Below are 13,958 nucleotides of genomic sequence, written 5' to 3' on the forward strand. Positions count from 1 at the left end.
AGCCATTTCCTATAGATGCGCATGAGAGTAGCACACGAACAGCCAACCAGCTTGGCTGTTACCGAGATGCTCATTCCTGCGTACAGGTCAATAACACACTGCTCTTTGTCAGAGTCACTAATGTCAGTCGGTTTCCCCATTTGTTGCCCACATTGATGCTGAAATAATTCCTCATTTGTCTCTGCTCTGCTCATGTACTTTCCTTACTGCATCACATACCCACAATTCCACCAGGCAGCAATTAGTCTTTTGGTGGGCAGTATTCATAATGTTTTGGATCAGTGTGTCTGGGTTATACCTATGAGGAACTGTCATTGAAAATGCTTTGAAAATAAGAAGAATGAAGTACATCTAACAACCAAACAAATAGCCTGTTATTTAATTGCTGAGGTGGAAGTTATATGGTAGAAAGAGACTGATAATCAGTGCTCTGTCAAGGGAACTATGGAAGGTATGTAAAATGATGATGATCAAAAAGTGTCCATTTTTACATTGAGTCATATTTTCCAATCTACCTCATGACCTCTGTATAGTTTATGGATGTGTTTGGATTCGTGTAGTGTGTCCTCTTTCAAAGGATATTTTTATCTCCCTATATGCTCTATATTTAAGACTTGCTTATTCTTGTTTGTTCCAGGTATGAGGAGGTAAATGAGGGTCTCTTCAGGCTTGTTTTAAGTCGTAACAATGATGTAAGTAAATGAAATCTGATTTTTTGACTACCAACATGTAGTATTTTTGTATGGTTGAATGAAATGCTTTTACAGTTATGAGTGATGACAAACCATATTTTGGAAGATCTTGAATTCTAGCTACTAGGTATGTTGCTGAAGATCTATCCATGTTGCTTAATTTCACTTGAAAGCTTGTGACCTCAAAGCATTAATCGCTGATATATATGGTGTAGCATGTTCCGATTGTAAAAATTACTACTGTCTTGCATGTATAACTTCACCACCTTACAATATCAGTTTTTTCAATATAATGAAGGAATTTTTTTGTATATCATAATGTTTATTAGGCAAGTAGTGGTAAGCTGTAACACATTATGTACGCATTAATGTTTTGGAGCATGCATATCTGCAAAGTAGCTGATTGTTGTTGCATCAACTATGATACTGAAAGTCAAGTTGACAGTGGAAATGAATTTGATCCACTGTGCCACATAAAAGCATTCATTGTTTGGCTGGCTTTTACTACTACCGTCGATTGTGATAACTCTGAATTTTGGCCTTATGTCTGTCAAAAAGTTGTAGAAACAATGTATTTATTGTAATGGTGATGAATGCTTTCATGTGATACAGGAGAAAGGTGCTACTTTGTTGTGGCATGCCCTGTAATGCTGTTATTTTTAATTTGGTAGTTCTACATTATAGTTGCATGTGGTAATTATCTGGCATGGATGAAGCAGGTAATGCCCAGCCATCATAATTCTGCACCAACAGAAATAATTATGTATTTAATTGTACTCTTTCATTTCACAAATGTTAATAACAAATTGTGTGGATCCATTGCATATACAGTTGCAAAGTTTGTCAATCTGTCAACAAAAGTAACTGTTAAATGTTGTAAATAGTAGCTATACATTATGTACTGGTTGATATTGTTGCTGTATGCTCAGTAAGGAGAAACAACTACTATGCAAGAGCTAGTGTTGAGGTTGTCAAGACTTTTATGTTGTGAAACTATCATGAAGGTTTGTGCTTTTCTTCTAGGAAATCCGTCCAATGACTTACGCACTGACATACTTCATACTTCATTTTTTATATGGAAGTAAAAGTTGTATTGGTACTCTTCTTCATATTGTAGTTTCCCACATAAATGCAGTGTAGATACAGTGGGCTAGGTTTTATGACCGAATATTTAAATATTTACCAAGACATTTTTGTCAAGAAATATTTGTAGTAGTACCTCTCATACTGCAATCAGAGACTAAGGGTCAACTGGTTAACAGTCATGTGAATGGTATTTTTGAATATGTGTGGTTTAGTTTCATAATTGTCCAGTATTTGCTACAGATGGATCATATGATGTGGCAACTGTCTTTACAGCAGCACACAATAAACCAATATCTCAGCCAGTCAAACATGAGACTGTTACATACTAAGTGATAAAAATTTCACTCTGCATCAGGAACTACAGCATCTTTAAATGTCTCATATTAATTGCAGTAGACACCTAGTATACATATGTGATTCACACATCAGAACAATAGAAGCTGTACTGGAAAGATGAGAGATTCGCCCAAAAATTTTTCAAAAGAAAGACCTTCAAAGTAATAAGTTTTTCAGGATCTTTTGTCTTAATGAAAACATTGATTAGTAATCACCAGGTTAAAAAGGTATTTGAAGGTCTTGTGTGAGAGACGTTTATTATCTGTTCTCAGTGTTCAATTAAGCAAGTATTAATGATAGCAATATGAGTGCTTTTAGGCTCACAATGTGTCTGCAGTAATTAATCTTACATCTTATTTAAATTAAAAACAAATATACAAAATGCTGCAGCCAAGAAAGTAAAAGTAAATACCTGTGATGCATATGAAAGAGAGAGAGGCAGACAGGAGCCTAACTTGGAAGGAGGAGATAGGCTAATATGAACATGTTAATAGCTTTTATGTATGGTAATTGACATGAAGATCTGGTTCCAGTGTTTGAAGGGGGAGAGATGCATAATTGAGGGAGGAGTACCAACATTATGTGTATACATGGTCGACAGAGTTAATGAATAAGTAAATTTTAACTTAAAGCAAGTCCTCAAAGATGGTCAGGTGCTAGTCACTTGTGGAGTTATGAAGGTTTGGATCCTGGATGAGCAACAAAATGATGCATTGGAGGGGGGGGGGGGGGAGGGGGGGTAGAGAGGGAGTGTGCAGATATTTCTATAGATAGTACTACATGTCAGTGAGAGCAAAAAAAATGTTTCATTGCTGACATATACGTTTTTATAAGACTACAGATGTAAATTGTGCATTCAGATATTTTATGTAAGGACCTTTAAATTTAGTTAGGTAAGTTCGCAGGAAAGGATAATACTTTGTGGAATGAGCTCGTAAGAAATGTGTGAATATGGTATGACACCATAGGTGTTGACTGAAAATTGCAGCACTAATGACAATAAATTAAAAACACATCATTAACTGTGTACTTCAAATGATGTAGAAAGATCACTGTGTGCATTCCATGAGTTAGTGTATGAGGAACCAACTGTCTCTCTGTAACTGCATATGTCATGTGTGTGTGAACAGTTGAAAATTAGACACCTATCATATGCCAGCATTCAGATAAATATTGACAGAAACAACCTTCATTTTGATCAACTATGTGCAATGGAAACATTATTTTGCATGTTTGTGTTACCAAAGATGACTTGATAGCTTTGGTAGTAGTACTACCCATTTTATCATCTTTTTTTCTTCCAACCATACTGAAAATGTTATACATATGGCATGCTTCACAGGAAATTGTACCAACATTTCCTTCTGCCCCAACATTTTAACACAAATAGTGATGCCAGGATTTGAAGGCTATTCTTGGCTTAGCTTTTGCAGCATGTTTCTATTTGTTCTCTTCTTCTTCTTCTTCTTCTGCTTGTGCTGCACCTCCCCTTCGCCTGGTACCTCACCAAAGCAGAAGCTGGCAGCTGAGAAAATTATAATGCGATGTTCCTCCTTCCACTTTTTCCCCACTATTGCACTACTCTGTGCGTGCCATCAGTCAAGAGCAGAAAATTGTCTAATGTAATCGTTAATAGTGCTAGAAGAAAGATTACTGTCCTCCTGAGTGACAGGGATAGCCAAAGAACATTTTCAGCCTTTCAGGTACTACAGTCTGCAAAAAGGAAATAATGAAAATAATCGAGGTATGGTAGCAACATCGAGATACATAGTGGTCATGTAAATGATCCGGTGTGCCTAATTTTGACCTTCTTTACTATTTTGTTCTTTCCTTCCTATATGGATATCCTGTAGTGATTTGAAATAGATATTTTGTGCAGTGAGCTTTCCACTTACCATGAAGTGCTGTAATGGGGCTTTTTCTTACACATATAACCTAAGGAAACTGGGTAGAAGCCAAATTAAAGTTTTTTAGTGTGATAAAACCGAGAGTTCTATATTCAGAGTGTGTGTTGTAGCAATGAACAATTTTGTCAAAGTGATTCAGTTACAAACAAATGTCAAGGTTGAACTTAATTTGCGTTTACAGTTCCAAGTGTTCTCAGTAGTGATTTATGTGCTTTTACATGTTCTTGTTCATATGTTTGAGATAATTCTCATTAACAGTTTCCTTTTGTGATGTTCAGAGAGTAATGCCATGTCTAAATGAGCAGGAGAATTAACAACAGCTGATGAACAGCTAAATTGTAGACTGTCAACTTGTTTGAAGTGCCCTCCCCCATGGGGAGAAAAAATGAACTAAATTTAGGATCTTGGAATTATGTACAGATGGCTAAGCTACATAGATTGTAGAGGTGATATTCTCACGTTGTATAGTTATTTGTGGGACTTTTACTAACTTAAGACAAATATAGGAAATTAATTATGCTGGAGGTAGTAGATGCATGTGCATATAGATTTAGACCTGGTGATTGTCTTTGCTTTACCAGAGAAAAACCAATGTAAATTGTTTGTGATCTCTCTCTCTCTCTCTCTCTCTCTCTCTCTCTCTCTCTCTCTCTCTCTTCCTCTCTCTCTCTTCGGGGGCTTGGCTGAAGGTTTCTTGATTTACAAGATATAGTGATATCTTTCTTTGGGGGGGGGGGTGGCTTTCACCAAACGTAATTTGCAACCAAAATTTGTGCACATTGCTGCTATGTAATGTTATTGTCGTTATATTTACTTGGATGTGATTTGCCACAGTAAGAGAATTTGAGGCAAGGGGGGGAGAAGGTGACTACCAGAAAATATTTTGCTAATTTTAACTCAGTGCATTGCTCCTGGTAATTTACTGTCCCTTTTTTTAAATGATTTCAAACAACAGTAACTATAGTATGAAACCAATAGTATAACATTTTAAATATTAACATTTATTTGATGAAAATTAGTGTTTGTGATTTAGCCAGCTCATTACACTGCCATGTGTGTATATCCTGTCTAGTAATGAGTGAAAATACAGTTTTTATGTCTTATTCACACTAATTTTGGAGAAACTATTTTCCTGGCTCTCCTTTCCACAGTGTAGAAACCTGCTTCTGTTTAGAAAATATAACTTCATGGATATATTTCTTGTTACAGTTTTTTTATGCACTGAAAAATTCTTTGTTGGTTTGTTAAGTTACAATTTTCAAGCAATATTTTCCATTATTTGCTCGGAGTACTTAGCTGTGGAGATGTAGTTAATGTAAGTGGACCTGGTTTGAGTGTCTGCCAGAGAGTATTACTTTGAGGGCGATGTAGTCAAGTAAAGGATGCTGTAAACCAACTGTTTAAATTGCTTTTGAAGAGAGAGACCCTAAAAAGAGTTTTTGGTGGTTGTTTCTTAACTGGTATTTGGTATTCCAGAGGATATGAATGGAATTCTCATTTGACACAGATTAGGTAATTTTGTTGATAGATTGAAAAGTATGCAAACTAGTATGTTAATAGACTGGCAGAAGTAGGTGTATTGGAGGGCAAGTAGTCCATATAAAAAGTTAAACACCTGTTAAATCATGGTATATACAGAATAATAGACCTAATTTAGAGATATAATTAAAGAGATTGCTAGTTTCACTTTGAAAGTATAATAGAAGTTGTATGAGATTATGTAGCTGGCAACACATTTTGTTTTTGCTATCTATAAGATGGCAGTTTCTTCTGTCCATTATTATCAGTCATATTGAAAAACAGGAAGCTGTAAAAATTCACTAAACCTTACACTGAAAAGTAAGAGTACGAGAGAGAGAGAGAGAGAGAGAGAGAGAGAGAGAGCGCGCACTTCGTGTGTGTGTGTGTGTGTGTGTGTGTGTGTGTGTGTGTGTGTGTGTGTGTGTGTGTGTGTGTGCGCGTGTGCGTGCGTGCGTGCGCGTGCGTGTGCGGATGTGTGGGCATGTGCATGTGGATGTGCATGCATTTTTAGGTGGCCTTTCTTCATGTCTTATGCAAATGGTCATTACAGTATATCAATATGTTAGTGCAAGAAAAGAGAATTTGTGAAAATATCTAAAACGCCTCATTGTCCTAACATTTATGAAGTTTTCGGCAAATAACGTTGTTAACTGCAGTAAAGAAATAGGCATGATTTAACATTAATCTTGGAAAGTAAATGTAAGTTTCTCAAGTTGCGTGTAAGGAATTACAGCCAGTCTATATTCGTCAATGTCCAGATCTATCCATTAAAAATATATATATTTAAGAGGAGATAGTGACAGCTGATGTATCATATTGTTGAATGAAGCAACACTGCAGTGCAGGTTTTTTGTTGTGTACTCGCTTGAATGTGCTAATATTATCTTATTTGTGAACATTTTTACTGGTTACTAATTGTGTTCTTGTTGTTGTCTGAGGATATTGCAAGTTCTTATCAGTCAGTTCTCTCCCTTCATTTCACTGTATATACTTTTTGAAACAAGTTAAACCAGAAAGAAGCATATGTCTATATGGGTTGTAAAAGAGAAGAGGGTTTATGCTTTGGTTTTGTGGATAGTAGGACAGTATTTTCATGTAATGTTCAGAAGCACCTTCTAGTCAAAGACAAGTAATGATATGTATAAAATCAGTCTGTACTGAATAATACTGTTGACCCTGCCAGCCATCTTCATGTTGATGGCACTACATGAAGTCATTTGTGTTGTATAACGTTTACTGACAATATTAACTGGCTTTTTCATATAGAAGCTGGTTTTTGGATTATGTTGTATGAAACTGCTGCAGTAAATATTGTTTGTCTCTCAATAGTTGTTTATTTTTAAACTTTTTTTAAATTAATAACAACATTATTCAGAGCAGAACACTGTCTGTAAAGATTTTATATATATTTATGTCTAAATCAGAATATGCTCTAAAACATCCACTTTTGTACTAATAAAAAGAAATATGACTGGGTGAACTGCTGGACTGGCATTTTATTGTCATTTAGGATTGGCCATTCAGGTTTTGAGAAGAAACTAAATCTTGGGATTATAACAGAAATGGAGAATAATGGCTGCTGCAAGACCTGAGTAACTTTTGTAAATCAAGTGAAACTTAATACGTCCAGAAGTCTTAAGATTTAGAAGATCATTGTAAATTTTGTAGTAACTGTTTGATATTTGAACTTTCTACGATTAGTCCCAATTTATTGAAACTTAATCACATGTAATTTTTTATTTAAACTTATTTTTGTATTATTGGTCTTATGCCTTTTTAACTTTTGTAGTATTTACAATTTTTATTGATGTTATAATATTTGTTATACACATGTAGTTCTCTTTGCCTCTTAGATGAAATGCCAAAAAAATTTAGTGTGAGACATTTTCAGAGTTATTCACGAATACTAGGCTGCTTCTTTGAATAGATTTTGAAATGATATTATTTTCATAATTTTGTGCCAATTATTTTATGTTTGCTCAGTGCTGGTAATAAATGATACATGACATGTCGATGACATGTTGTGTGAACATGAATTGTCATAACTGCATCATGTAATACTGTGCAGAATGTATAATCAAATCTAGGTGTACAGTGGCTGACTTGCCGGGAGTTGTGACACCTTGGTGTAGCGTATTTATCATATTATTTGCTTAGTTTATAATACAATTTAGACAGTTGCATTTTTAAATCATACCAAGCACTACAGTTGCTGTAGATATTATTGAAAGTGGTGTCTGTCTGCATTTACATCCTTGTGCAGAAGACTAGTCAATATATCACAGCTCACATTTTAAGTTTATCCCCCACCCCATAACAAAAATTGTTTATGCTGTTGTACAACGCCCTGCTAAAAGTTTTAAAACCCACTAAAGTATGTCAGTGGAAGAATTACTGGAAAAATCAGATGAAAGTGGATGCAGGTGGGCACCATTTTGAAACACTATGCATGACAGAGGTTAGTATTTGTTAAGTTATAAAAGGCATTGTGGTATGTTGTTATACCTGTAACTGTTGTGAGTTTAAATACACAAAGCAAAGTACAGTGTATCCAGTCACTTTTTTATTGTGTACCTAATAGTGGAAATCATACCTGCGGCATTAATTATATCATGCTCTTGACAAAAGTATTTTTAAAAATTCCCTGTGTTTTGATAGGAATTGTATAGTTATAGAAACTGCAGGTTGGCTCTCACCGTACAGATGAATTCATGAGTGATGAACAGAGCATGCTTGGTCTGTGGATATTTTAATTTTCAAATTAATCCATTCTTTTTCAGAAGCTGATTTGAGTGACCAATAAGCCATGCAGACATGCTCTCCCATGTCAACAGAATAGACTGAAAATTTATAGTTATTAAGTGGAGAGCGAGTAAAAAGAAACATTAGGTGATGTGTTTTATTTTAATGTATTAGCGTTCTATGAATTTCAAGTTTTAGTTGTTTGTAAAAAGGACATTTTAACACATGTGTTACGTATAATACTACTAAAACTGTTCTTGGTCCCAGTATATCCCAATATTTGGAATGGAATAACTATTTAGCAAGAATAAATGAAATTTACTTTGTGATGCAAAAAGAGACAGCCAGAGTTGCAACTAAAGTTGATGTTCATTTAGTCAGTGACTGATTTCAGACTACACCCAACCAATGTTTGCCAAGTAAAATGTCAGCCCAAAATACCCATAAACAAATGGATACCTATGTGTATGGCCCCAAGTAATGTTCTTTAAAGGTCTTAGTTGGGACCATATGTATATGTACCCACTTAGTTTACTGCAATTCTGGATGGGCATTTCACATGGCAAAACTTGGTGGTTTGAGAATGGGCATAGCCTGAAACTGGTCACTGGCTAAATAAACATCCATTTTAGTTGCAAATATGGCTCTCTCATTTTACACTACAATGTAAAAATGAGTTGCTGTCCCACCATACCCATCATGCAGAAGTTAGCATGTAAATTTACTTTATTCAAGGAGAAAAGTTAGTTCTCCAATTGCTCAAACTATGTTACCAGTTTGCCAGAGAAGTCATTCTTCTGCCCCTTTTATAAACTTCTGACTGAACCAGACTTAAACTCAGTTATGTACTTCATTATACAATTTTTACAATTCTGTTTTTACAATTCTATTTTTACATGCTATTAAAAACATTTGAAAGCCAAAGTGTGGGAAATGGTATTATGAAGAGCTGGTGTTTGATGATTTCCTAGCCTAATCTGTGAAGTCTTTATCTCTCTTTGGTTTTGAAATGTCTGTGTGGACATTATCTATGTAAGTGGTAATCCCACTTGACTGCATTTCAGTCTCTCTCTTTAATTCTGCGTGTTCCTTGTCATGGTCACCATTTTTTAAATCTTAGTGGGAGGTGCTATGGTTCGATTAGTAGACTGAAGACTTGTCTGAAAAAGGGATTATGTGTCTCATCTCCCAGTGCATAGAACAAAATCAATAGAAACTGCTTTTGAGACTATGATAAATATTCAAGAACTCTTTTTGGTAGTGAGCACTCCTTCATTTAACTGCCATAAATATTGAGGAGTTGAACAAAAATAACACAGTAGTTCATGGACCTTAGGAGATTGTGGAGTGTGTAGCTCATGTAAAGTACCAATAGAAGACAAGTCAGAGAGCAAGAGTAATGAACTTGGATTTGCAGTCTCCTGTTATATGTCAGCTTGCACTGCTGGAATGTAAATCATAACTAAAAAGAGCACTTAAGTCACATTAAAATAAAATTTAAAATAGCTGTTTCTTTTTGAAAAATTTCAGACTGATTGTTAAATTTAGTTTCTGTTACTACAGTAATAAGTTGGTATTAAATCAAAATGGAGTAATTCCTCAGTTGATTGTTAATTTTGTAAACTTAATACTTCCATAAATAACTCGGAGCTGTGAGTAATGAGAAGATTATGCAGAAAATAAAGGGCTGGAGGGGTGAATCTAATTTCAAATTATATTTACCATCTAAGTCCCCTCTGGTGGTTATGGCATTACTATTAGTTATTCATCTGCCATGCTTAGGATTTTCCATCCACTCCTGTCTCCATCATATCAGTACAAGAAAATGTGGATGCTCTGTTATACTATTATTTTTCAGTAATAATTTATTACATAAAGTATCTGGTCACATTCCTGAGGACTAATTTACTCCACAGTTTTCTTCATTATGATCTACTTCTCTCAATTAGAATAATCTACAGCTTTTAATTACCATAAAGGTAATGGGCGTGATGGCGTGTTGCATGTTGGGTATTTGCAGTATTCCCAGTTCTTACAAACTTCGCATATGTTGATCATTCACTATTTAAATAACACCAAATGCTCTTTGGGAAGCAGAAATGGAAATTTTCATGCATGGGGTAGGTAGAAAGTCATTATTAGCTATTAAATCTAAAAGAAAGGCAAACTGTCCACAAATTTCTAGGCAGAACTCTAGGTAGTTAACAGTACAACATCAAACATCCAACATTCAAAAAATCCTCCGCAACTCTATTTGTTAAATCATAAGTAGTAATCATTTTGTATGTGAACACTCTTTTGTGTAGCACATTCTTCATATCTGTTCTGTGGAAACTTTTTGATTTACATCTCTTGATTTCTTGACAGATTCTGATGTTATTGTCCTAAACATCTTGAAACTCTAACAGTTCAAAGCCATCTTAGTGAAAGCTGTAAAACTATGCATTCAGAACATAACTATAAATATTGTTTTCTGTTAGTAGGGCACAAGTTGTCATACTACCCTCCATACTCTTTTAAAAATTTTGAATTTTTTATTATAGCAATCAAAAGGTGAATATATTTTCAAATACTTACAGGTCCTTAAATTATATTATTATATCTCTACCCGTACACATAACAAAATGACACTAATTTCGTAACTGCCTCTACTCTTATCTTGATCTCTTTCTCAGAGGTGGCAAGTGGAATGTAGGTATGCATTATTTGTATGATTTGTCTTTCATGACATGTTACATGTGTATAAAAGCATACTAAACTTTATAATTTTTTTAACATATTGTCACAGTGTCAAAGTGTTTCACTGAGGTGGTACCCACCTTTGTACACCAACAGTATTTCTGTGAAATTTCTATATAATTTGCCAGCAGACAGAAACTTAAGGCTAATTGCTTTCTGCTTTTAGCATTGGTACACGTTGTTGCGCTAATGACAAATAGTCGTGTGGAAAGTCTAAATGTGTTCGTGTTTCTCGTATGCACTAAATCAGGTATTGTTATGTGCATTATTTCAGAATTTAAAGTTAATGATGTGAATGTATATAATCGTATATTTCATGATAAGGTGGGTAATCTGTACTGTCTAAATATTTTTAATTGGTTCTTACTTTGCAGTCAAAGTTTAATTGATAAATCACTTGTATCTGCAAGTGGTTACAAAATTACGCAGTATTATTTGCACATTGCAACAATGCATTTATATTTATTGTTTAGAAACAAAATGGTTAACACAGCCCGAGAGACCTAGTTGCCAAGGGTGCTTCTGTATTTATAGTATTTAATTGATGTGAAAGGTGTTTCATCTTCAGCAACTGCAGTCAGTTATGAAATAGTAGGCAAATTCTTCAAAAAAATTGTAAAATAAAGCAACATTGAAATATTAGTGTATGGTATTTATATTATATAAATAAGATATGGAAGTAATGTTACCATTTTGGTGCTAGTGAAATTATGAATTAGTTACTTTAATATGAAGAGAGGGCATTCAGTGTACATGTACATGTTCATTTATTACAGTGTTTTTTTTTTTTTTATATCCTTAATATGTTAGGGTAATATTAGCAGCAATATTATGAATCTATTGTGTGTGATTGTTATTCTGCATTAACAGATACTAGAGTGGGTCATATATATAAAGCTTTGAAGTGAAAATTGTTATACAGTGATGGCCTGGGAGATACTTCATTTTAGACCAACTGGCAGGTGCAAATCATAAGTTGTCATATATGACTGTTTTATATGTTTATCAAATAAAATATGATTTTTTATTTCACGTATTTTTTTTAAGAAATGGATACCCTTCCACAAAAAGTATGTGTATAGAAGTAACTATTACTGTTTGAGTAATTGCATATTTAAAACATTTGGATTAAAACATTCCAGATATTAAAAAAAGACTGAATTGTGAAATACTCATTCATAGAGTATTTCCCATTTACAGATTGATTATTTGGAAAGGAGTGAAGGAGAGGAGAAAATACACAAAGCTAGTCAGCCAAGAATCATTTATAATCAGGGATGCATGGGTTTCTAAATGAGTGACATACACGCAGGATTAGGAGGAAAGCTCAGCGTTGTACTTTATTGCCACTTGTAATTAATAAACCAGTCTGTGATATTAATAGCAGGCATACTTCTACCATTCCACAACTCATTATTAGACCTTTAGTTTATTTATGGTAACGGTATGAATTCTTCCACATAATTAATGAACCGTTTTCTGTAACATGTAAAATATAGGTAGCATTTTTTCTTGCACAATTTTTATAATTACCTGGTCTAATCTGTTATTTCCAGAAATCATTGTTAAAAATATCTATTTTATTGTATAATTTAATATCTGTCAATGTAATGTTTGACAACAAAGACAGTGATCATATTCTGCAATTGTGTGACGTAGTCATTCAGTTTCTATCACTTTCACAAGCATTTTTATTGTTAATTAGCCATTGTCACATCTGTACAATAAAGGAGTAATATGAAATTATGTATACTATCAAATCTAAGTCATCAGTTACTACCAAGCAAAGTGGTAAGACACTGGACATATATTAGGGATAGTAGTACAAATCCTGGTTTGGCCACCCAGATTTAGGCTTTCAATGGTTTTCTCGAATTATTTAAGGAAAATTTTAGGTTCCTATGAAAAAGACAGTCATTTTCCTATCCTAGCATACCTCAGTCTGTGCTTGTGCTGTTTCTGTGATGATCTTGTCATTAACGGCATGTTACATCATAGTCTGCCTTCCTTCTTCAATAATTACTTTTGCAAAATGCGCGAATGAGGTTCTTCAGTAATGCTGTATCATGAGTATGAGACAGCCAGCTAACAGGTATGGACTGATGTACAGGTATGTCAATAGGTAGGTTTTATACAGCAAAGAATTTTTAATTGTTCCTTGCTTTAGTTTTTTGTTGCAAGAATAGTTGTTGAGTGATATTTGTCGTAACTGATATTAGATTGAGGTTGAAGTGTATTAATCTGGATATAGCTATTAGTATCTAAAACTGGACATAAAAAGTTATTACTGCAATCAAGAATATCAATACATTTCATAAGGAGTTGGAAAAAAACAGTGTCACATCTCATCTTGCTGCATTACTTATAACGAATTTATTTGTCTCGGGGGGGGGGGGGGGGGGGGAGAGAAAAGAAAAGAAAAAAACTACATTGCCCTTGTGTGAAATATTCTCCAGTTTCAGCAAAAGATAGTACAAACAAAGAAAAACATGTTTGATGTTAATCATATAGTACACCTAATCTACAGTTTTAGTGGAGAAACAAAGCAAACGTCAGCACTAACTTTCAGGTTGCATTTGATGGAGACAGAAAAGAAGGTGCAATAGATACACATGCCAAAAATAGGGTCTGATTTTCCTGTATTCGTATATTTTGCTTCAACTTTACCACATTTTTCTTTCTTTTCTGTGTTACACATTTATGGTGTTCAGCCATGTCAAAGCACTCATATCGGGAAGAGAGATGGTGAAAATTCCCATTCATATGGCCTCAGATGTCCCTATCATGCACACTGATTAATCATATCTGGCATGGTTATGGCTTTTCAGTTGCACTGGTATATGAGACAACATTACTTTTGGGATAGGCAGTCAGGTTTAAATGGATCAGAATACTCGTACAATGGAACACAACCTGTTAACTATCTGAAGCGAGA

The 13,958-nt window shown here is 34.4% G+C and overlaps 1 protein-coding gene across 3 annotated transcripts in view; it reads left to right on the forward strand.

The window, feature by feature from the left end:
• The window catches only part of LOC126470280 (uncharacterized), a 171,492-nt gene that overhangs the window by 132,847 nt on the left and 24,687 nt on the right, over positions 1 to 13,958 (forward strand). Inside the window, exons 9-10 of one of the 3 annotated variants that reach the window (XM_050098031.1) lie at positions 638 to 692; positions 768 to 819. In XM_050098031.1, coding sequence (XP_049953988.1) covers positions 638 to 692; positions 768 to 773 — 61 coding nt within the window. In that variant the 3' untranslated portion in view covers positions 774 to 819. Of the gene's footprint in view, positions 1 to 637; positions 693 to 767; positions 820 to 8,322; positions 12,056 to 13,958 lie in introns of those variants that run through there. The other 2 variants (XM_050098030.1, XM_050098029.1) reach the window with 2 other exon arrangements.

This window comes from Schistocerca serialis, chromosome 3 (assembly GCF_023864345.2).
Source record: "Schistocerca serialis cubense isolate TAMUIC-IGC-003099 chromosome 3, iqSchSeri2.2, whole genome shotgun sequence".
NCBI classification, from domain to species: Eukaryota; Metazoa; Arthropoda; class Insecta; order Orthoptera; family Acrididae; genus Schistocerca; species Schistocerca serialis.